This window comes from Equus quagga, chromosome 5 (genome assembly GCF_021613505.1).
Source record: "Equus quagga isolate Etosha38 chromosome 5, UCLA_HA_Equagga_1.0, whole genome shotgun sequence".
Classification (NCBI taxonomy): domain Eukaryota; kingdom Metazoa; phylum Chordata; class Mammalia; order Perissodactyla; family Equidae; genus Equus; species Equus quagga.
The window spans coordinates 29727488-29752641 of record NC_060271.1 but is presented as its reverse complement, the minus strand read 5'-3'; the positions used below and the strand labels follow the sequence as shown (position 1 = coordinate 29752641).

Genomic DNA, 25154 nt, shown 5'->3' with positions numbered 1-25154 from the left:
GGGGCTGCTACATGGAGATGCTCGATAGATACTGGCTCCTTTTCCAGGCCTTGATTCAAACAGTTTTCCTGGAGAAGAAACAGGCCCTTCCCTGTCCGTGAGTGTCCAGCACTTCTCCAGCCTCCTTCTGGAGTCCAGAAATGGAATCTCCGAGGAGAATGGTACTGATCCTCTTTTGACTCCAGGGAGAAACACGAGGAGGTGTTGATGGTTCCGCATGGATGAGCTGGAGACGGGGCCCCAAGGATTCTGTTCGCAAAGCTGTTCCTCGAGAAGTGGGGACACTGATATGGGAACCAGGCTCCTGCCCCCCTGGAGCCTTTCGTTCTCATCCTCGGCCGAGGGCCTCCTGGTGGACCCTAAGGGCCCTGAAACAGGCCGCCCAGGCCCCCTGCTTTCACAGAGATGCCACCGAGTCTAGAACGTGGCTATCCGGGCTACACTTCCAGATTTCAAGTAGTGTTACCTCCCTGGGAACCCTGACAAGGGAAATTACTTCCCTCCACGCTCCAGGCAGGCTGTCTCTGCTGCTCGCTTTGGTATTTTCCTCATTTTCACTTAAACTTCTTTTCTTTTCTTTCTTTTTAAAATTCTTAACATTTAGGCAAAAGGACTGGTTCTGCCTCTTTCGTGTTTGTGGAGGTGCCAGCCTTTGCTGGGGCAGCTGTAAAGCAGGTCATCCATTCCTTCCAGCAGACTGAGCCCTCGGGAACTGGGAATTCGGGCATTTCTCTTTTTCAAAGAGAAGCAGACCTCAGGACGGGCCAGTCGGCCCAGGTGGCAGGAGCCGGTCCTCATTTTGATTCTGCATGTGCCACGTGCCGTTTCGAGGTGCCGGGTTGATGTTTTATTCTTTCGTTCATCAGACAGCAGAGCAGCCGGCGGGTGGAAGGGGCACAGCCCTTTGAATCAGCCACACCCAGGCTTCAAACACTGGCTCTGCCGCTTGTGCTGGGAAGAGGACACACTGATCTTTCCCTGAGGGTGTTGAGCAGCGGGAGGCAGTGTGCTCCAGGGGCAGGAGTGCAGGCTCCTGAGTTGTCCGCTTGCTTCCATCGCCTGGCTCTGTCTGCCACTATTCTGTGTCCTTGGGCAAGTCATTTAAACCCCAGGATGCGATTGCTTCGTCCTGGAAAATGGGGACTATAATGGTAATCCGCCTTGCAGGGTTGGTGTGGGATGAAATGCTTGTGAAGGGCGTGACCCAGTGCTCAGCAGGTGGTCAGTGCTCAGTAGATGTCCACTGCTGGATAACGGAGGTGACACATGTGGCCACTATTATTACTCATGTGCCCTGTTGACTTCCTCTGTTTGGCCAGGCTCCCTGCTAAGGGGTTGGGGTTGCAGAGGTGAATAGGTCACAGAGCTCAAGGGCAGGGGAGACAGACTTGAAGTTATTATCCTGCAGAAGTGTTACATATTGTCATGGATGGACGGCAAGGGGCTGTGGGAGAACAGTGAATTCCAGAATGCTGGTGCCCTTACTCCAGAATATCAGAATTCCTTATGCAGAAAAAGGGCTGTGGTGGAGTGGAAAGAGTATTGGAGATTTGGTGGTTTGTTCATTCAGCTTTTCATTGGCAAGTGCAAAGGCCCTGAGGTTTACTGTTAGTCTCCTATTGTTGCAGTAGCAAATCACACAAACTTAGTGACTTAAAACACCACCAATTATTCTCTTAGAGTCCTAGAGGTCAGAAGTCCAAAATGGGTCTCCCTGGGCTAAAATCCAGGTGTCGGCCGGGCTGCAGTCCTTTCTGGAGGCTTTGGGGGAGAATCCATTCCCTTGCCTTTCCAGCTTCTAGAGGCCCCCTGCATTCCTTGGCTTCCGGCGCCTTCCTCCGTCTTCAAAGCCAGCAATGGCCGCTTGCCTTTCACGTCTCTCGGCTTTGACACTGGCTCTGCTGCCTCCCTCTCTCACTTCTAAGGACCCCATGATCACCGTGCGCCCACCTGGGTACTCCAGGCTCATCTCCCCATCTCAAGGTCAGCTGATGAGCAGCCCTCCTTCCACCTGAAAGCTTAGTTCCATTTTACCACATACTCTCAGGCTCCTGGGATTCGGGCATGGGCACATTTGGAGGCCATTGTTCTGCCTACCCTGGGCGGGAAGTGGCTGTGTGTGTTTGAGGTGTTGTCCAGAGGCCCCGTGGCTGAGCGTGGAGAGTGGGAAGGGGCGTGGGGAGAGGTCAGAGGCGGGCCTCCCAGGGGGGTGCCCTGGGGGCTCCTGGAGCTCATGCATGGAGGAATGAGGCTGACCAGTTTGCATCCTCAAGGGATCGTGCTGGTGGCTGTATGGAGAAAGGATGAGGGGAGGCGGGGCAAGAAGGGGAGTGAGGAGAGCGTGCTGGGGCTCAGGGACAGTGGCAGGGGGTCGGGGGAGGAGGCGGATTCGAGCTGTGAGTCAGAGATGGCGTCGGCAGACTTGCTGGAGAACGGATGTGAGGGGTGGAGAAACAAGAGACCCCAGAGGACTCTGAGGTTCTAGGAGGATGGTGGCCGTTTCCTGAGGGAGGAGGAAGAGAAACATGGCCCCAGGGCAGGCAGTCGCAAGTGCCGACGCTGCCAGTTTTCTGTGTGCCAGGAGCTGTGCAGAATGCCGTGCATCGTAATGAATCCTTACACCTATTTGGGACAGGTGCGGGAATTGCTCCATTCTGTGAGAGGCAGTGGAATGTTGTGGCCAAGAACACAGACAGCCTAGGTTCAGATCCTGGCTCTGACTCTCACTTGCTGCGACACTTGGGCGCACATCCCTCAGTTTCCCCATATGAGAATGGCAGTAATGATATACTAATCTTATAAGATTAGCGTGAAGACTAAATAAGTTAATATATACGTAAAGCACTGGTGACTCACAAAACGCTGGAGAAGCATGGCAGTGTCATTATTTTTAAACAGAGGAGAAAATCCAGGCACAGAGAGGTTAAGTATCTTGTCTAAGGACACACAGCTGGGTAGAGCTGAGATCCAAAGCTAGGCTCTTAAGCACTATGCTTCCCTCCTTCTTGAGAGGGCCTCTCAGAGCCGTGGTGAAAACCGCACATGCTGAGACACGTAACAGCCCTTGGCAGGGTGCCTGGCACACTGTGCACGTTCCACGAATGTATGCATGTGGAAGGGCACCTGCTGTTTCTATAAAATGAGAGTGGTGGCACCCACCCTGCCTCACTCACAGGTGACCATGAGGCTCAAATGAGGATGGCAGAGCACTCTGGAAATGACAGAGCCACCTGCACACAGGTGGGTTTTGTACTAAATTCCTTCCAAAGGGCCTAGTTGAACAATTCCCCTTGGAATTTCACTCGCAGGCACATGTCATGGATGGACGGCAAGGGGCTGTGGGAGAACCATCTTGGTCCCCTAGGTCATCCATCTTGGTCCCCGTACCCCATCTCCATGCCCCAGCCCCCGACACCCAGTCTGTGATGGAGGAGAGGTCTGGGGGGGACCCTTCATTGTGCACTCAGGGAACCGGTCTCAGTGCCCTGGTGGAACTCCGATTTCCTTGTGACTGTCTCCATCAGCTCCTTTTGTCCTTCTGCCGACTCCGCTCCAGGATCATAAAGGTTCTCACTAGAAACGTGTCTCACCCATTCTTGCCAGCCCTGTGGCCTCACAGGGGGAGCTGTTTCCTCGCTGGGGCTGTGGTAACTCCTTGTTGAGCCAAAGCCACTGGGCTGTGGGTGTTTCTGCCCCAGGCATCCTCCTTTCCCCGTGGTCCTCAGGACGTGAGCGGCCCAGGGGAGCTGCCCTGTGTTGTCACCATCCTAAGACATTTCTTCAACATTTATTTGTGGAGGCCTCTATGTACAGGGTGCTCTGCTAGGTGCTGGGGAGCAATAGTGCGCAATGGAGCCAACAGAACCTCGTGGACCCTTTGTTCTGGTGGGAGGAAATAGGTACTAATTAATCAATCACACAATTAATGTAAAATTCCGACTTTAATAATCCTCTGTAATAGGGGGATTCGACCTGATCCAGGAGGCTGAGCTTCTCTAGGACATGACGAAGCTGAGATCTGAAAGATGAGTGGAATTTGCCAGGCCAAAAGAAGAGGGAGGAGTGGTCCAAGGAGAGGGACTGTCGTATGCAAAGGCCCTGTGGCAGGAGGAGGCACGGGGTTTTTTTTGAGGAACTGAGAAAGAAAGCTAGTGTGGCTGGGGCAGAGAAGGGAGGATAAACTGAGGCTGGAGGCGTGAGTGGGTGGGACCCTACAGGACTTGACGGGCCTTATTGAGTTGGATCTTTATACCTGACGGAAGTGTTCAAGTGTGTGTTGGGGGTGGGGTGGAGATATCAATAAATCTGCATTTTGAATAATCACCCTGGCTACCGTGTGGAGAACAATGTAGGAGGCCAGAGGACTCCTCTAGGCTGGTCAGGAGGCTGCTGCAGGAGCCCCAGGGAGAAAGTCGAATGGTTTGGAATAGCGTGCAGAGAAATTGTCCTGAACACTTTATGTATGTTGTCTGTCTTACTCTCGGGGCTACCATCAGGGTTAAGTGCTCCAATGTTCTTCTTTTATAGATGGGGAAACTGAGACTCAGAGAGGGTAAGTCACTCACTCAGGGCCGCATAGCCAGTAGGTAGCAGAGCCCTATAGCAGCTTCTCAAACTGTAATGTGCGTTTGGATCACCTGGGATCTTGTTAAAATGCTGATTCTGACTCAGCAGTTCTGGGATGGGGCCCAGGCTGCTGCATTTCTAACATGCTCCCTGGGTGCGCCCAGCTCCTGGTCCCTGGACCACACTTTGAGCAGCCAGGGTCTGTCTGCCCCAGGGCCCCCTCTCTCCACCCTGGTGCCTTAGAACAGCTCCAGATGGGGTGAGATATCTGCGACTGCTCAGATCTGAGTCCCCGTGGCCAGGATCTGGGGGAGCTGTGGGGACTGCACATAGGTAGGGAGTCATATTGCATGTTCGTTTCCTACAGTTGCCTTTCAACAGCTCGAGCAAACCCAGAAGTGAGGGGGTTGGAGGCAGCATCTCCCTCTTCAACTAACCCCCACCCCCAGCACAACCACACTGCGCCTGCCTCCAGCTTCTGAGCTGCAGACCGGGGGTTATGTGTGTTCACAGAAGTCTCTTTAGTAGTCACCAATCAGGTCATTTTGTGGGGCACCGATAGGTGGGGGTGGATTGAGAAATCTAATGTGGATGGTTTTTAGGTACCAAGTTGTCAACTGTCTCCCTGGACTGTGCTAAAAGTGAAGGAAAAAATCAACCCAACGTTTTAATCTCTCTCTGTGTGTGGTCATTAGATCCCAGGATCATTAGAGACCAAGCCTTTTCCTGCTCAGCCCCTGCAGATGGGGCCAGGTGTCACTGCTGGGGGACGCCAGTAAGCCTGTGAGTCGTGGTGTGAGCCTGTCTTTAATGACTGGGAAAATCCATTTCCCTTCTTGGCAGCTTTGAGATTTGCAACTGTGGTTCTGGGTCGCTGCCAGACCCGATCCTGTCTGTGGGCCCGTTTTACTTAAAAAGGGGGAGAACGTCTCACTGTTTCTGTGCTCGCTCCTTCCTTCCCAACTGCCCCAAAGAACTTTCCAATGCAAACTATTAGTTTTCCACTCTCAAGGCAATCTGCCAGTGTCCCTGTTCCCTCCCCCCCTCAGATGCGTCTTGGTCCCCTTGTTCTGGGGCCCCTCAGCTGGGGTGGGCATCGGTGCCTGGGTGGCACAGTGGATTCTAGTCACTTTCTGCAGGAGAGACTTCTGGAGCTTTGAGAGAGGTAGAAAGTACACCTTAAACAAAATAATAATGTCTGCCTGAAATTAGTAAATACTTTTCATTTTAAGATTTCGTGTCATTGTCATTTGTTCGGGTGGACAAGAACAGCTTTTGTTAGAGAAAGAACTGAAGAGGTGTCTTCGGACGCAGCTCCAATTGCTCTGCCTGTGTCCGGATCATTGGAGCTTTGTTTGCTGCCTCTGCAGGGCTCGGTGAAGCGAGGGCGTTGTGGTCTGTTGTCAGGTGTTCTTTGAATCTGTAAATCACAGATTGCTGGAAGGAAGGGGCTTCCAGAGACCGTCTAGAGCTGCCTTCCGTCTCTACCACGGCACACACGCACACATGCGCGCGCACACATGTGATGACTGCCTGTTGTGTGTTTTCAGAACCCAGTGGGAACAGAGATATAATCTCTCTCGGTATTTGGTTCTCACGTCTCTTGATTCTTACAGCCATGTTCTTGAGTCTGTCCCAAATGTCTCCTGCCGTAGCCCAGGCTGCCCCAGCCCTAGTCAGCTGCTTCACCGTCCTGGCCCATGTTTTTGGAGATGTTACCATCCCTGTGCTGTTAACTTCTGTGTCCTGGCCATGGCGAGTCACTTCCCCTGTCTGGGCCTCACGTGTTCTTGTAAAACGTGGCTTTGGGAATAGATGATGTCTCTGGCACTCAGATTCTGTTTGACTCTGAGCTTCTGGCTCTGTGCTTCTATTTATGTTGTTTCTTTTGCTGGTTGGCCTTCTCTCTTGACTCCCAGCTGTCAAGATCTTCCTTGCTTCTATCAAAACCTGGCTCCATCCCACCCACCCCATGGCCAACCACCCAAACACTCCCTTTTGACTGAGGAGTTGCAGTGTATCATTTCTTGCTTATGTTTTTCACTTTAACAACCTTTAATTTTGACATTAAAACATTTTTAGATATTCATTATAGGAAATTTAGAAAATATAGGTCAGTAAGAAGAAAAAAGTAGCAGTCACTCAACTTCTCCCTGTCAGACATAAGCACTTTCAGCATTTTGGTATATTTCCTTCCAGTCTTTTTTTTTCCTTTAAAACACTCATACGTAGAACAGTCAGTTTCAAACTATATAATTTAGCATCCTGCTTTTTCATTTAATATTATATAATGAGCATTTTTGTACATCCCTACACATTTGGAAACACAGTTTTTAATATCTGTTTAATAGTTTACATCTCATGCTTTATTTAGCCCTTGTGTGATTATTTCTAAATGGGAACAATACTTATCCTGTCAAGCCCACTGAACTACCCAAATTAAATGAGATGAAGTGTGCAAAGAGCTGCTCAAATGTAAACGATGCTTGTTCGTTATGTTAGTTTTCTCTCCCCAAGTGAACTGCTTTACTGTATTGTCACAAAATTGTTATACGTTTTCCTAGTCACCAAGCTTTGCCCAGTGGTGGGCAAAACAAGCAGTCTGGGTTTAATCTTTAAAAGGGAGCATACATATCAATAACTTTTAGTTTTTTTCCTAGCAGTTTCTTAGAGGCTCTGGCCTAAAGAAATTACTTGAAATATAGAAAAAGGAGTGTCCACGAAGGTGTTCGTTATGGCCTTATTTATGATAGCCCCAAAGTAGAAATCACTGAAATGTCCAATTATATGGGAGGAAGGTTAAGTAAATGATGCTGAACCTACTGGCTGGGTTATTACATAGCTATTAAAATGTTTACAAAGCCTTTGTAGTCTAGTAGAATATGTTTGTGTCATCTTCACTGGAAGAAGCAAAGATGAATGGAAAAGGGTGGAAAGAAGGACACCAAAATGGGAAAGGTGGTTATAGCATTTGAATGATGGGTGATTGTTTTCTTTCTCTCTGCTTTTCTGCAGTGAGCATGTGTACCTTGGACACATTAAAAGTAGGTAGATAGATAGATAGATAGGTAGAGATATCAACCTTATTTTTGAAACTGTCAGAAAGGATGTATGCAGAAGAAGGTAGCAGGGGCCACAGAACCCAGCTCAAGTGAAAAGAGTGGCCCTGATGTGAGAGAAAGGGGCATAGGGAACTGAAGCCCGGGTTGAGCTGGAACTTAGGAAAATGCTCAAAACCACAAAAGGGGCCTTTTTATTTATTTTTGGAGCAGGAAGAATGGAGTAAGGATGGGCACCTCATTTGAATGTGGTAAGATACATATTCATAGAAACTGTACTTCCAATTTTGAATTTTGAATTTTGATCTTTTCCCAGGCCATGACATGCTATGCATACTCTCTTGGGACGCTGGGCAGCGACAGTGAGCCAGAGTTCCCAGTCAGCCACGCGGTCACGAGGGTGAACAAGTGATACACTTGGAACCATTCTGGTGTTCACTTTCAGTGCAGCATTCAAGAGTCTTCAAGAGATTCCATGAGCTATTCAACACTTTGTTATAAAATAGGCTTTGTGGCAGATGATTTTGCCCTACTGTGGGCTAATGTGTGTGTTCTGAGCACGGTTAAGGTGGGCTAGGCTAAGCTGTGATGGTCAGTAGGTTAGGGGTATTAAATGCTTGTTCGACTTCACAATATTTTCAGCTTACGATGGGCTTATCAGGACATAATCCCGTCATTAGTCGAGGAAGATCTGTAGTTATAAAAGGAGAAACCAAAACTGCTGGTTCCACATTTGCTCCATCTTCTGACCAGAGTGGGCGGGACAGGCTTGGCGAGGAGGATGTGAAAGCCCAGGGAGGCTTTTGTGGAATGTGGGTAAGAGGAGCTGCAAGGAGACTGGCAGAGGCACGTTCTGTCGTAATTTATAGAAGTGGAGGAAAACAGAATTCTGTAATGTATAACTTTGGGTGAAAATGACAAAAATTTCCAACAAAGGTCCCTGATGGTTTTTTAAAAAAAATTATTTCAGACTTGTAGAAAAGTTGCAAAAATCTAACCAAGATTTCACATTTACTCTTCACCCAGATTCCTCAAATGTTAACATTTTACCATTTGCTTTTTTTCTCTCTCTTATACGCACGCCCCACCCCCACATACATTATTGTTTTCTGAACCATTTGAGAGTAAGTTGCAAACATAATGCTCCTCACCCCTAAATACTTCATTGTGTGTTTCTAAAAAGTTAGTGACACTTTTCTACATAACCACAGTAAAACCAGAAAATTAACATCGACACGACACAATCAGCTGATCCCTATACCCCATTCAAATTTTGTCACTTGTCTTGACAGCTGTCCTTTATAGCAGTAATAGTAATAATAACTGCTGCATTGTTATTTCTGCTCCAGGATCACTATCGCATTTAGTTTATCTCTCTTTAGTCCCCTTCTTAGTTCCTTAGTCTTTCCTTCTCTTTCATGACCTTGATGCGTTTGAAGAGTAAGGGCCATTTACGCTGTAGATTGTCCCTCAGTGGAGGTTTTTCTGATCTGTCCTCATGATTCCGTTCAAGCTTGCATTTTTGGCAGGGATACCATTGAAATGATGGTGTGTCCTTAGGGTGTCATATCAAATGGCGTACCATATCTGTTTATCCCCACTAGTAGTTTTTTTTAATATAAATAACAGCTTTATGGAAAGAGAATTCACATACCGTAAAATTCACCTTTTTTAAAGTGTAAAATTCAGTGGTTTTCACATATTCACAGAGTTGTACAATCATCGTCACAATCGACTTTAGAACGTTTTCCTCACCCCACAAAGGCCCCATGACCATTAACAGTCATTCCTCACGTCCCCTTTTCCCCATCCCCTGGTGACCACTAAGCTACTTTCTGTCTACATGGATTTGCCTATCCTGGACATTTCATATAAATGGAATCATGTGCTCTGTGGCCTTTGTATCTGGCTCTCACTTTGTGGCTGTCACTTAGCACAGTGTTTTCAAGGTTCATCCATGTTGTAGTATCTGTTAGTACTTCATTGCTTTTTATGGCTGAATAATATTCTGTTGTATGGCTAGACCGCATTTTGTTGCTTCATTCGTCAGTCAGTGGACTTTGGGGTGGTTTCCACGTTTCGCTATTACAAATAGTGCTGCTATGCACATTCGTGTACAAGTTTTTGTGTGGACGTATATTTTTAATCTCTAGGGTATATGTCGGGGGTCCCCAAGACCACCCCTCGGTTCAGCGATTCTCTAGGAGGGCTCCCAGGACACAGCCCTTGTTCCTACTCCCAGTGATTGGCCACAGTGAAAGGACACAAAGCAAAGTCAGCAAAGAGAAAAAGTGCATGCGGAGAAGCCAGAGGAGAGCAGGAGCAAACTCCCGAGGGTCCTCTCCCAGGGGATCACCCAGGACACGCTGTATTCCTCCAGCACTGAACTGTGACAACACGCGTGAGGTGCTGTCTACAGGGAAGCTCATTAGAGACTCAGCGTGCAAGGTTTTCACCGGGGGCCCCCTCTGCCCAGCACGTGCCAAAATTCCAGACTCCCATGGAGAAAGCAGGTGTTTGGCATAAGCCACGTTGTTTGTACAAACGGTCTGGGTACAGTTAACCACTCTCACCAGTCAGAGAGTGACGAGAACTCGCTAAATCCACGTTCCCAGACACCAGCCAAGGGCCAACCTTGCTCTCAGGCCTTCTAAGGACAGACGTCTCAGGCCTGCCACAGTAACTCCTTTCTGCACGGGTCTATACTGAGGAGTGGAACTGCTGGGTTACGTAGTAACTCCGTATTTAACTTTTTATGCCAAACCGTTTTCCACGGCAGCTGCACCATTTTCATTCGCACCAGCGATTTGTGAGAGTTCCAGTTTCTCCACACTCTGGCCAGCACTTGTGATCATCTATCTTTTTGATTATAGCCATCTTAGCAGGACTAATAGGTTTTTAAGTTAGTGACTTGCAAGCATTTAGAACAAAAAATGATGATCTGTAGGAGTCAAAATGGGTTCTCTAAGAACAAATCATGCTGGTCTAACCCCTGGTTTTTTCTTTAAAAAAAAAAGCAATGATTTTTTTCTGTGCTAGCTGTCCTGGGGCAGAGTGTTTCTGTGTTTCAGCTCTGCTCTTCACAACATCTTCGTGTACAAAAAGGGAGACGCGGAGGTCGTGCTGACCGTCTGGTGGGTCCCTCACTTACTGACAGATGTCACTCAAAGAGCAGTGCTGGATCCAGGAGAGAGGCCCCTCCTGCTCTTTCCCTGACTCTGTCCTCGGCCCAGCCATTTCCTGTTTCTGTCCAAAACTTGGGGACGGACACAGATGGCAGTCCCATCAAGTTTGCAGATTACCCAAAGCAGGCAGAGACACACACGCTGAGTGATAAGATCTGGCTCCAGAAAGATCCTGATGGCACAGAATGGTAGGCAGAGTCCAACGAGGTGAAATTATTAGGGACAAATGGCAGGTGCACACCGTAGGATCTGGTCCTGATGTGACCAGGGAGAGTCTGCATTACGATTTCTGCTTATTACCAAAAGTATAGCCGGCCATGACAAATGAGTGGCAAAGTCTTGGGGCACCGTGGAACAACGTTGTGACGTGTGGGTCTGCAGTTTCTGGGGACTCAGAGCTCTGCCAGAGGAGAACTTGAAGGAGCCGGCTCTTCAGCTGGCCAACAGGTGGCCTAGGGTGACTTGAGAGTTGGCTTCTCCGGGCTAAGGGCCTGTGGTGTGAAGCAGTATGAGCTGTCTTCCCCACGGCCCATAGGGGAGAACAGATTTGAATTGATTAAGGAGGAACTTTGTGAACCTGCATAATTGGATGGGCTGCCTGGTAAGGTGGAGAGCACCCCATCATGGGGAGTGTTCAAAGACAGATTACTTCATCCTTTTAAGGAACTCGCATGGGGCTGGAAGTGGCCTGCGTGATCTTTGACGTCTTAGACCTACCTAAGCTTGAAGCCAGGGACTGTCCATCTCTAAAGCCAAGTCCAGGGCTCGCCCAAGGCATGTGTCACCAGTTGTAGAGTGAGATTAGCCATTCTGGGAGTCATCCTCTTCTTGTGCCCCTCACAGTCCCGCCTGTCCATCGGGACACCTGGGTACCCCTGAAGCATCCCTTGAGACGCATGCTTGCCCTCTTCGGAGCACCTCTGTTGCTCAGAAGCCCTAACCCATTACCTGTCTCATCTGTGACGTGTGTGGTCCACGATGAGTCTCCCAGCCATGCGTTAAGCTCCAGAGCCAATTTCCTTGTTTGTTCTTGTATTCATTCAACAAATATTCAATGAGCACTGGTTACGTGCCAGTCCCTGGCTGAGGTGCTGGGCATGCAGTAGTGGATATGGAGTCGGGGGACTGACCAAGTGATCGCAAGTGTAGAAGGTTGACTGCAGGCTGCTCTGGGCCTGGCAGCAGGAACGCGGGGTGGGAGTGGAGGCCTGGCTTCGGGTTGGCTGGGGAGGAGGTCTCCCTGCGAAAGTGCCGTTTCAGCTGGGATCTGAAGGAAGAAAAGCAGTTGGCAGGGGCGTAGAGGGTGGGGGCTGGGGAAGCACTCCCACCGTGGCTGCAGCCCAGCTGTGCGAGCACAGGACGGGGCACCTGGCGGGCGCTTGCGTAGGGTGCGTCAGGAAGAGAAATAATGACTGCCGGGCTGGGGGTCTTTCCCCATCCCCTGCTCATCCAGCACCTGGGCTGAGCTACTCATGACCCGAGGTGAGAGACGCACGTGCGTTTGGGGTCTGTGTGTACTTGTGCACGCGCACGTGTGTGTGAGTGAAAGCAGCTCTGACTGCCTTCTGAACCCAGTCCCAAGTGACACGGGGATTATTTGTGCCTGCCTTCCCCTCCGTTGACGTGAGTGACTGTGAGAACAGGCCGCCTTCCAAACATCCCCACGGCCCTGCAGTGACAGCTCCTTTGAGAACACGCAGATACCTGTGGTTCTCTTAATTACTCTGCACACCCACTTCTCTCTCTCTCTCTGTCTTTTAAGCAGGAGGGGTTTTGAGGGTGGGGTGCAGGCCCCGCTCCAGACCTCTGCTCCTTCTTTCCTGCTGTCATTTATGTTTTAACTTCCTCCTGCTGCTCTTCCACCTGCCACGTCCCCCCCCTTCTTGTGCTGACTTAGTTGAGGGAGCCCCCCAGATAAGAGAGACTGAGGGAGGAGGACAGTCTCCCTTAAGCACTCGTACCCGGCAGTTAGTGTCTGTTATTGCCAATTTAAGATAAGTGGAAAATAGCAGAGGAAGGGACCTAGGACTCCGAGCCCGTGCCAAGTGCTTGGCATGCGTTACCATGACATTTGCATGTGTGTCACATGGGAAGCCACAGGCCAGGCCAAGCGTGGAGGTGGGGTCTGCTGGCCCGGGAGTTGAAAGAGCTGGATTCCAACGCTGCTGGCTGTGCTGTCCTGACCGCTTACCATCTCTGAGTCTCAGTTTCGTCATCTATGAAATGGAGACGTGGTACTAGATTATTCTGCCCTTTCGCGGAGAGCCCAGGCCATAGACAGTCAGGTCTGTTCTCCTGGCCAGTGCATTTGGGCTGCAGCAGCAAGAGTGGTGGTAATTCCTGTCCAGATGTGCCTGCAGGAGATGCTTTCTGAGCAGCAGGAGTGGAAGAGCATGGAGAATGCAGGTGGAGATGTCCAGAAAGTGGGGAGCTGAGGCAGGAAGTAGGCCAGAAGTTAGAAGGAGAAAAGCAAAAGGATGCCAGACAATGTCTAGAGGTGAGGCGAGGAGTAGAAATAAACACGTGTAATAGATCAGTGATTCTCACATGTGTCCCATGGACCAGCAGCATCACGTGGGAACTTGTTAGAAAAGCAAATTCTTGGGCCCCTCCCCAGACCTGCTGAATCAGAAACCCAGGGAGGGGGCCCAACAGTCTGTTTTAACAAGCCTCCAAGTGATCCTGATTTAGCTAACGTTTGAGAACTAATAGGATGGGTGGAAGGAGGGGTGGGTGGGTGAGGCTTGGAGAACCAGGAGAGTATTTCAACCGCCGAGGAGGGAGGAGAACTCACGTTTGTTAATCACTTACAAACGTGTCAGGTCGGAAGCTGGGCATTTCCAGCTACTTTCTTTTATTTAAACCTTTCAAGATTGTGGCAAAGCAGTCCTTGTTATTTCCATTTCAAAGATGAGGCAACTGAGGCTCAGGGATGTTTAGTCACTTAAAGTCAGAGAAATGGAGGCAGAGGTAGGATTAGAACCCAGGCCTCTCTGGCCCCAAAGCCTGAGTTCTTTCTACCACAACAGGTTGCCTCTCTACCTACCTGTCCCTCAGCTGTTCCTCCACTGCCTGTCCCTGGCTCTCTCCTCTTCCCTCGTCTGCCCTGTGGCCACCCCAGAGCTCTGTGGTCCTCCTTCTGCAGCCTGCCACGTGAAGGCAAAAAAGGAGCATGATAGAGGCAAAAGGGAGACTGGGGGACGAGGGAGCAGGGCTGGGGGTGGGTTGTCACCTTGCATTCCTCTAGCCACCAGTGCCAAGTGCAGCTAGGGGACTGCAGTGTTTGTGTGATGCTCCCAAGGAGCTGACGTCATTGCCTTAATCTAGGAAGAACTTGTGCGTGCACTGCGTTACTCCTTGCTGCCTAGATATGCGAAACCCTGTGCTGGGTGCTGTGGGGGAAACTGAGGCAAGGCAAGCCTAGTTTCTAGCTTCAAGGAGCTTATGATCCAGAGCCAGGGAAACAAAAAATAACAGTGACCAACTGGGGTGCCAGGGAGCCTGGGATGGCCGGGGTAGGTCAAGGCAAGTGTTGGAGGAGTTCAGAGACTCATGCTGTGACTTGTGGGGACAGCACCAAGGCTTTGGGGACAGACCTAAGGCTGCAGAGCCAGAGGGCGTGGGTTCAGTTCCCAGCACTCTCGCTGACTCACTGGGTAACCTTGGGCGAGTTGCCTCGTGTCTGACCTGTCTCCTTGTCTACACGTGGAGTTAAGAGTCCCTGAGTCGGGGGTTGTCCTGTTGGATATGGCAGGCATCAGCCAGTGAGTTGTCCCTTCCCTTCAGAGGACCACTCTGGGCCAGAGCAAAACAGAGAAGGCTCCCTGGAAGAGGTGGCTTGTCACTTGGCACTGAAGGATGGTTAGAACGTTTCTAGTGCTTTTTGTGTCTTCTCTAGGGAATCTATGGTTAGTCTCTGGGCGTGTGAGGTTGTCTGAGGAGAATGGCTTTCCGGGCAGCTGTCACTAGGAATAAAATTATGGTGAGAGGAAGTTGTCGTCTCAATTTGGAAGATTGCTTGTTACACGTGTGAGCCTGTTGCCGAGGGCAAAGCCGGGGGCCGGTCCATGTGGTCGGGAAGGGCCGCGCTCACGTCCCTGTCCTGCTTTCTCTGCAGATGATGCAGTTCGCCTGGCAGAGCTACCGGCGGTATGCAATGGGGAAAAACGAGCTCCGGCCCCTCACGAAAGACGGCTACGAGGGCAGCATGTTCGGTGAGTGGCGTCGGGGAGGCCCGCTGTCCCCCTGGTGGCCGAGCGGAAATTTCATCTGTGCCCCTATTTCCCCAGACCTGGGGGCTCCCAAGTCTGAGTTCCTTCTGGGCTGTCCAGGCCCCTGAGCCTTCTAGATTTGGGGGGAAACCCATACGCTTCTCTCCCACACACTTCTTTGTAGGCGCCCATGATTTATTTTTTAGAGCAAATAAAGTTGGAAACGTGAGTGAGGATGGTGAGGGGCGGAGATTGGTTTCCACGGAGGTTTGGAGTTCTGAGGGACACAGGACCGGGTTTCAATGCGGTCCTCCAGGTGTAGCTGTTAAATGATCTCAGGTGTTTTCATGGGGAAGCGGAGCAGTTTTCCAATGAGGGGGCCGGTGCACTGCCTTTCGGGTCTTGGGGGTGTGTCTCTCGCATGCTGACTTGGTGGACACACAGAGTCACCCGTCACCCGTCAGGAGCAGCCCGGGTGCTACCTGTGTCAGCAGCTTCTGTTTGAGCTGCAGCCTCGCCTGCTGACGTCTCTGCCCTTTCCAGCCCAAGGTTCTCCTGGCCCAGAGCCTTGAGAGCATCTCAGCTGGAGAGACCCCAAGGTGCCTTATTGTGGGCACAGCCTTGAATTTCAACTGAACACCCATCCATGTCGCCAGCCCCCTCTCTGCACGTGAAAAGATGCTGGGGGCAGCCTGGCTTCCTTCTTCCCTAAGAGACAGGAGCTGTCTGGGGCTGGAGATGGAAATTCCTCATCTGTATTCCTCACCCCTTAGAGACACAGGCTCCTGAAGTCAAGAATCAAAGAGCAAGTCCGATGGAAATCTCCAGGAAAATCTCAAAAGCAGATTTACAAGGGCTGGCCCCGACATGTATGGCCCTGTCAGAATTATTTGTGTTGTGGGAAAAGGGAGACAGGACCTACTTTTCTCTCTCTTACCAGTCAGCATCACAGCCTTCCTGGTTGTTCAGACAACTCACTCCCCTTGAGGGGGGCAGGTAGTGTGTGTGTGTATGTGAATTTAGGTAGCTTTTTTTTTTCTGATTATCATAAGAATGTAGGGAAAAAAGAGAAAGTATCAAAAAAATGTAAAGCAGCTAGAAAAATAACTCGTCCTGCCACAGGCATGCAGCCTCTGTTGACATCTTGGCTCATTTCCTTCCAGTCTTGTCTTCTGTGTGCTTTTTTCCCCTTTATGTACAATATTACGTCCTTTTTTTTTTTTTTTTTTGGTTTAATGTTACATCATAAATGTTTCCCTAACTCTTTTAAATTTTTTCGTAAAGAGTGTTTTTCATGGTTGTCATTATTGCATGGATGTGCCATAATTCATTTAACCATCTGCTGAGGTTGGACAAAGGTCGCTTCCAATTTTTTGTTGTTAAAAATAATGCAGCACTTATCCTCTTTGTGCGTAAAGTATAGTCTTAGGGTAGATTCCTAGAGAGGCTCCTGAGTCAGGAAGCAGGAAAGCAGCTTTAAGTTAAAGTTTCTTTAACCTCAGGTCTGAAATGTGTGGATTCCGGTTTTGGGGCCTGGCTGCCTTACCTGCCTCCACGCCCTACACCTGCCCCGGGAAGGGTGGCTGGTGTGGGTCTCATCAGGGCTGTTAGAGCTTTGGCTACTGGTGTAAATCAGAAATGTGATCCAGGAAGCTCCCTGTCTCCTTCCCTCTAAATAGGTGCAAATATTCAGGGAACTGGTGGCGTTTGGGGGGCGCTGCACAGAAACTGCACAGCTTGCGTAGCCATTGCTCAGACCGTCCACCGGCCGAGAGGGAGCACGCTGGGGAGCATTGCTGCAGGGACTGGGCGAAACCAAGCTCCTTCTGTAAAATTCCTCAGGACCCGCGATTTAGATCTCAGCTGTCCAGCCCATTCCAGTCACCGAGCCTCAACGGAGAGTGGGCAGCCTGGAATGGATGGTGGAAGGAAACTGAGACCTGGGTGCAAGTCCTCACTCTGCCCTGAACACTCTGTGTGGCCAAGCCCAAGTCACTTGACGTCTCTGGGCCCCTGTTCATTCATCCTGCACCCTGGGGCTGCTATGAGAACATATATGAACATGCAGAGGGCCAAGGATATATGAATGTTTTATGCTTTCTGTTGTAATAAATGTGGTTGGAAGTTGCTCAGGCGAGCCCCTGGGGGGTTCTGGGGTCCCTTTGGCTGTCTGTCACCCGGGAGCAGCCTTGGCAGGGTCCTGGGCACCCCGTCATATGGTACCTGCAGCAGTCCTGGCGGTGAGCGGAGCCTGCCTTCTGCAGCCAGCTGACGAGCCACAGTGGGCAGCTGGCGCCTGGGAAGGGAGGCTCTGTGTGGATCCAGGCCCTGGGCAGGGAGAGCTGGGCCTGACTGACTGACTTTCTCAACAAATGCTTGCTTCGTGCTGTTTTCAGTGCTGACTGCTAGGAATACAGGGGTAAATGGCATGGCAAAAACCCCCCAGCTCGGCCAAGATGTACACTGGTAGCCCTTCCCCGGGGGCTCTCTGGGGTCTGTCAGGTGCTCTCAGAGAGAGGGACAAGTAGAAGGTGATCTCAAGTGATGACATGATCAGTCCTTTACTGGCTCCAGTTTCTGTGCCTCTGGAGCCGGTGGACCTGAGTTCAAATTCAGACTTCACTACTTCCTGGTTTTGTGACCTTAGGCAAGTCATTTTTCTCTGAGCCTGAGTTTTTTTTGTGAAGTAGAGCTGATGAAAACATCCACCCGCAGCCCAGGGCCTGCCTGACACGTGGAACCTGCTTAATAGGTGGTCTCTGTGATTAGTGTTACCACAAATGGGTCTGACGATGCAGAGGCTCATGGGAACACGCCCAGAGGAGGAGGGCTGGGGGGCGTTCTAGGGGCCTGGAGGAGGTTCCAGTTTGGGGTGGACCTGTGAGGGGCTTGGAAGCCAGACTGTTCCCAAAGATAGAAGGAGACGAACTGGCCTGAATTAGGCTACTTGTTACACCACTACGTCTTTCTCTGGAGTCGTGTGGGGTGCTGAGTGGCATCCTTCCTGTTCTGGCTGCTGCTGTCGTCAGTGACCTCACTGTCAGCTGGGCCCTGCAGGGAACGGTCAGGGGCAGCAGTGCCCGCCCGCCCGGCTGAGTCAACGTACAGGGCCCTGAGGGTGCCTCCCGCATCCTGCTGCATGTCAGTTTGGACATGGGCCCTGGCGGCCTCCTCCCTGGCCAGCGGAACCGGGCAGGCTGCAGACGGGGAAGGGGAACAAACGAGTTCACGCTGGTGCCCGGCTTGGCAGGGTTTACAGGAGCCAGAGCGAGGCCGTTGGATGCCGAGCTGGTCTCCCTGTGAGGCATTCCACCAAATTGAATTCCCCTCCCGACGGCCCATGGACCCCCCTCCCTGAATCTGTTCTCACTTTGAGAGCATGACCTCTGGGTGAGGTGTCACTCAAGACAGTTTTTGTGTCCTAAGCAATTCAGTGTCAAAGTGGCTTCCTTTTTACCAACATCCAGCTCAGCAGGCCCCATCGGAAGACTTAAGACCAGCGGCCGTGAGGGAAGAGGACCAGCCTGCGTCTTGCTTGTGGCCCAGACCAGAAAGATACCTGCCTCTTTCCCATTCCCCTGAGAGGTGGCCAATGGGACAGGGTGTCCAGCTGGGTGGTGGAAAGAGTGTGGATTTTGGATCCAAGCGAGCGTGAGTGGAACCTCTGTGTTGTCACTTAGCAGCCGTGTGACCTCGGACTGCGGAGTGGGACAGAGGCCCCTGCTCCTGGGCCGATGGTGATGGGTGGATGTGGCAGCACTCCCATCACTGTTAAGTCACAGGGCAAGTCTGCCTCTGAAGGCGTTCGAGGAGGGGAGGGTGGAGGCACCAGCCACATCGCGGCAGCTGGTGATGACATAAAGCACGGCGGCTCAGCACCCAGAGGCCCAGCTTCCTTGCCTGGAAGAAGGGGCTGCCGCTAGGACTTGGGGGATATTAAACAAGCTGGTTGAAGAGCATGGACTCTCCGGCCAGACAGCTTAGATCTGTATACTGCTGTGCCATTTACTAGCTGTGTGACCTTGGGCAAGTTTCTTAACCTTTCGGGGCCTCGGTTTCCCAGCTATAAAGTGAGGATAACAATAGTACCTGCTCACAGGATTGTTTTGAGAACTAAGTGAGTTAATATATGAGAAGTGCTCACATTCATGCCTGGCACATAGGAAGCATCCTTCAAGTTCAGCTGCCGTGAGGATGATGTAAGGCTCTTAGGACAGTGTGTGCTTCTCCCATTTGGACTGGGGGGCTGTCCAAGTCCCCTGGACTCAGGACCCACATGAGGGCTCCAGGGCTTTCCCAGCCCCTCCTGCCCTGTCCCCCCAGCCCTCCAGTGCCTGTGGCAGAGATCGTGGCTGGGCAGCCCCCTGGTAGGCAGTGGACCTCTCACCTCTTCATTTAAGCAGCTTACAATGGAATTTTTGACAGGGAAGAAGCGGAGGAAGGTTAGGGTTCAAGGCCATGGAATAAATCGGCCTCTTGCCAGCATAAGGGTTTCTGGGCGAGTCGTAAGTGACCCTTTGCACTCAGTGTTAGCTGCCAGCGTTGAAGCACTTAATGAGCATTTATCCTCCCAAGAAGTCAGAGCGATCCGTGAGAACTCACCCTCCCCTGGCACTGAGTCTTGGAAGGTCGCCACCAGAGAGGCCCTTTGAAGGCAAATCCAACTCTCTTGTCTTAGAGTTGGGGAAACCAAACTCAGAGAGGGGGAGGGACTTACCCAAGGTGACACAGCACTTTAGTTGTAGGACTAGGAATTCCAGCCCAGTCCTCTTTGCACCACCCACTCTAAGATTAGCCAACTGTCGAAGGCCAGATCGTCGAAGCGCAGGCATATGATGACCACCAGATACCACCAGGAACTTGAAAGGCTCAGAGCTTTAGCAGGGGCAAGCTATCAGGAGGTGTATGATTTGGGGGCCAATAGCCCACCCACTCCCTGTGCATGCATCACACCAGGCACGGAAGCCGCATTCTCTCGTGTACCCCCGCAGCCCTCATAAAGGATACATTACCCTTCTTGGCCCCATTTCACAGATGAGGAAACTGAGACGTGATCACAGGTCTGTTGGACTCCAAAACCCGATCCGTAAACCACCATGCTGCTGCATCCCCCAGTGACCACATAATGGTGGCCATAGAGAAGGGAGCCGGGCAGAAGGGTGGCCTCAGGGTTGGTGTCGCATCTTGTACTTCACTACCCTCGAGGAAGCCGTGCACTTCATGGCCGGGGTCTGCAGCCACCCATCGCCAGGCATCATTGCTTGTTGGACTTCAGCTAAGTATTCAGGGCTTGGGAAACAGACCCAGCTTTCCCTCTTTTCTCACCATAGGAAACATTTTATCCCTGCCTAATAACCTAAAAACACCTAATTGCAAAACATGCCACTGGCCGTCAGCACAGCGAGCTGAGAGGAGCGTGGATTTGAGAACCAGACCAGCCTGAGTTTGAATCCCAGCTCTGTCACTTAGTAGTCTTGCCCCTTGGGCGAGTTGCTTGACCTCTCTGTGCCTCAGTTTCCCCATCTCATCTGAGCAACGAGGATAATGCTCACATCACCCCACAGTTGTGAGGATGAGATGAAGTCCATGTGTGTGAACCGCTGGTGCAGTTCCTGCCCATAGACTTGCCCACATGCGTCATGGACGGGAAGCTGCTGCCGTTATGCTCTGTTATAAAATAATTGTGAGAATAATTCTATCCCGAGGAAAGTAACAGTGTCTGGCACATAGCAGGCTCTCGATAAACATTGCGGAATGGATGAATTGCCTCCCGCGGTCTCTGCCTGCCCTGTTTTCCCTTTTGCCCTTCATTCTGGGTCTGGCTGGGGAAGGGCTGGGTCCTGCTGTGCTGTTCCTCTCATCCTCCTCAGCCGCCTTGACCTCCTCCTCTGTCACAAAGTGCATTAAGAATCAGCAAACTGACCCTGTAAGAGCAGCTGTCCTGCGGAGTCAGCGGATCTGGTTCTCCGGCATCTTCTCTCCGGAGGATGGAGGTGCCTGCATGGCCAACAGCAACATCCCCCTGCTCCGAGCCAGCCCAGGATGACCGTGAGAGCCCCACATTGGATTCTGCCTCTGCCTGGTGAATCCCGGACAGAATTGCCAACCAAATCCCCATTTTGAGGGATGATTTATGAGCTTGGGTGAGTTAAGAGGCAAAATGAACACAGCATGATTTTCAGATCACAGGCTAGGAGTGTTCAGCCTTGGCAGAGAGAAAAATCATCTTTGCCTTGTAAACGGAGCAAATATGGTGTTGAAGAGGGAATAAATCCAGGCCCCAAGATGTCATTTTTACAATTGCTTTTTTGGCGTGTGGCTTCGTAGTGCCTTCTGCAAAATGTTCACGGTCTCACACGCACATGCACACACATACACTCTTACTGGGTCTTCTTGTTGGGGGAGAGTTACTCTCCCAGTCTGGCTGCCTGGAGAACTGCACACTTTGCCGGATAGTTTGTGAAAACCACCTGCTTCCCAGTTTTCCAAGGACCCCTGAGTTTGTTTCCGGGGGGCAGCGTTTTGACTTGGAGATATGCCTGGGTTCAGATCCCCAGCATTTACCAGCTGAATGAAATTGGGCAAGTCACAGAGTCCTCTGAATATCAGTTTACTCGTCTGTAGAACGGCGGGGGGCAGGGTTAGGCAGCCCCAGCACAGTGCCTGGCACGTTACAGAACATGAGCTGTGTTCCTTCCCTGCCTGCACACACGCCCTTCCCTGTGCCTTTCCCGTCTCTCCTTTTATTGGGTAACAGAGCACTTTGACTTATCTGGCTGAAAATATCATATCTACTTTCATGAGTTTTGTTTTTGGGAGTTTTTTTTTTTTTTTCTGAAAACCAAAAACAAAACGCCAGTTTCCATGGAAAAATCAATGTCGCTGATTTTGGCAGGCCGTGGTGCACATTCCTGACCCAGGCTGAGTGTGTTTTGAGAAAGAGCTGTCATCAGCCTCAGAAGTGGTGATGTTGCAATGCCTTGGACAGAATGGGTCAGGCTTAAGGGTGGCGAGCCAACTTCCCAGTAGTCACATGTTTTGGGGGCCCTGTCTGCTCTATCTGTGGCTGGAGGCTGTCGAAGTGCAGAGGAAATGGATTAGAAGCACCCGTCACTGGCAGACGGGGCTTTCGCACAAGGAGGGTAATGAGATGAAAATATTAACCCCAGACGTGGGAAGGACAGGCAGAACTGGCAGTTGCTGATCAGATGCTTCGGCCCCGTGGTGGTCTCCCTGTGGCCTGGAGTGACACATCCATGATTCCTCCGTCAGCTTCTGAAGACCAGACGTCCTCGGGTCACGCTGGGTGATTATCAAAGCAAAGCGCTCACCTCTGAATTATCCTGCTGGATTTGTCACTCTCGAGCTGCTGACCATTTGTGGCTCCGTGTTCTGCACCCCCTCCCCAAAGATTTTTTTCCCCAAGCAGTTTCTAATTAAGATGCATCTTGGCTGTTTTCTTTTTCTTTTTGTTTAAAAGACTTTCCACCAGTGCAGGGCATAATTTATTTCTCTGGAAAATATAGTAGCAGGTTGTTGTAAAGAGAAACCTCGAGGTTAGGAGCCTTGGGTCCCCGTCCCAGCCCTGGCGCCAGCAGCCCGTGAGCCGGCGGCCGCCTTTGGGCCTCCTCTGGTCTTTAGTACAAAGAGGTTTGCACCCTGGGCCCTCACCATCCTCTCTGTGATTCCCAGTTCATTTCTAGGCTGATTTCCTTTTTTCTCCTCTGCAAGGCTATTCGGGCTGTTCCGGTTCTCTTGAAATTTGAAATTTTAGTAGCAAGTCTTGTTCCTGTTCGGGAGGAGTGATTCAGGGTATCTATTTCCAGAGCGAGCTGCCGGGATGCAGAAGATGATTCATATTGAAACTGACATTCCCTCCTGGTTGGCGCGTGTTCCCGCCCACTCTCCAAAGACCTTTCCTTCCTTGGAAACAAGGCTGAGCCCACAGCAGCCAGCCAGCCTTGTTTTCTTCACACCGCATTGATGGCAAGCACTTGCCAAACTTCCCAGCAAATTCAGTGACAAATAGGTATGTGAATTCACAGAATCTCAGACTGGCAGTGCCAGCTGGATTCTTTGAAACCATCTGGTCCTGGGTCTGAGGATGGGGAAAGAGGCATCAAGAGGGACAGGGACTCTAGATGGCCTGACAGCCGGGCTTCAAATCCTGGTCTTTGTAATGACTTTTGAAAAATTGAGATATAACTGATAGCTTACATATAGTAAAAGGCACAAATCTTAAATGCACAGCCCCTGAATTTTACAATGAATACCCCTGTAACTACCACGCAGAAGGAGACGGAGAGCATCTCCATTGCCCCAGAAGCTTCTCTCAGGCCCCTCCTGGTCAGTAGCCCACAAGGGTCACTACTGTTCTGACTTCTGTCAACTTAGATTCGTTTTGTCTGCTTTAAAATTTCATATCATACCGTTTGTACTCTTTTATGGTTTATTTTTTTCGCTCATAATTAGACCATGAACTGTCGTTCATTCGTTTTCAGGTTTAGCCATTCTATTGTTGCTGGGCCGTTTTGTTCCAGTACTTGGTAATTTTGAGTAAAGCGGCTGTAAACACTTTTTGTTGGTTTAAAACTTAGTGGCTTGGATTATATTGACAGTTTTGCGACCGTTACCACGATCAATTTTAGAACATTTTCATCATCCCAGAAGGAAACCCTGTACCCGTTGGCAGTCACTGCCCATTTCTCCCAAACCCTCCCTTCCCCACCAGCGCTAGGCCACCACTAATCTACTTTGCATCCCTCTATAGATTTGCCTATTCTGAGCACTTCATATACAAGGAATCCTACGATATCGGGTGTTTGTGGCTGGCTTCTTTCACTGAGCATCATGTTTTGAGGTTCATCCACATTGTGGCCTGTGTCAGTTCTTCATTCCTCTTTATTGCCAAGTAATATTCCACTGTTTGGATATCCCGCATTTTCTTTATCCATTCAGCAGTTGGTGGACATTTGGACTGCATCTACTTTTTTTGGCTATTACGGATAATGCTGCTATGAACATTCATGTCTAAGTTTTTGCCTGGACATAGGTAGGTGTTCATTCCTCTTGGGTATATGCTTAGGAGTGTAACTGCTGGATCACATGGTAACTCCATGTATAACCTTTTGAGGAACTGCCAGACTCTTTTCTGCAGTGGCTGCAGCATTTTTCATTCCCATCAGGAGTATTTGAGCGTTATGAATGCTTTTGTACATGCTCTTAGTGGAAACAAGCAATCATTTATGTTGAGATCTACCCAGGATTTGAACTGCTGGTCATACTGTATTAGTATGTTCAGCTTTAGTCGAATGCGGCCAGTTTTCCGAAGTGGGTAAACCAATTGGTAATCCCACCAGCCATGTCTGAGAGTTCTGGCTGCTCCATTATCCTCACCAGTGCTTGCTGTTGTCAGTATAATTAATATTAGCCTCCTGCTGGATGCTGCCCCACCCCACCCCAAGGTCAAAGGCCCAGCTTCCCTGGCCTGTGCTCCCCAGGGCCTGCTCAGCCCTTATCTGGAGGGGGTCCCTGTGCTTCCTGCCTTAACTTGGAGTGAACCAGGCCTCCCAGACCAGCCACCTCTAAGTCTCCTCGCAGCAGAAGGAATGGTCAGCAATGTCTGCCTTCACCAGCCCCTCCCCATGCTATCTCTCCGGTGGCATGGGGTGGCCTCTCTGCTTCCCCGCCCACTGCAGCTGTGACACACGGGCCCAAGATGACATGAACTGGAACTTGTCTAGTTTGGTGACCATGTCAGGAAAGGGATCTTAACAGAGAAAATGTTGACCTGGGAGTAAGGAGCCTTGAGCTCTCCAAATCCTGGCTCCACCACCAACTCACTGGGCAGGTGTCCCTTTTCCTTTCTGAGCCTCAGTTTTCTCTCCTGTGGAATGGCGATGATGACAGCTTCTCACTGGATTGTCCTTGAGATCACGTGAGACCATTGCTTTACCTGTCAATGATTGTTCAGTGCCTATTGTGTGCCCGACACTCTTCTAGACAGAGGGGAAGCTGCAAGGAGCAAGGGGGGCACCCACGTGGACCTCCCAGGCTAGTGGGGAGACGAATGCATGAACTTAAACTTTAATTAAGGCAGAATGAGTGCTGTGAGAGAGAAGGTCACACTAAGG

The 25154-nt window shown here is 50.6% G+C and overlaps 1 protein-coding gene across 1 annotated transcript in view; it reads left to right on the top strand.

The window, feature by feature from the left end:
• Positions 1 to 25154, top strand: part of MAN1C1 (mannosidase alpha class 1C member 1) — a 131128-nt gene that overhangs the window by 35977 nt on the left and 69997 nt on the right. The window contains exon 2 of the mRNA XM_046662252.1: positions 14928 to 15024. Within this exon, the coding sequence (XP_046518208.1) occupies positions 14928 to 15024 (97 nt within the window). The remainder of the gene's footprint in view (positions 1 to 14927; positions 15025 to 25154) is intronic.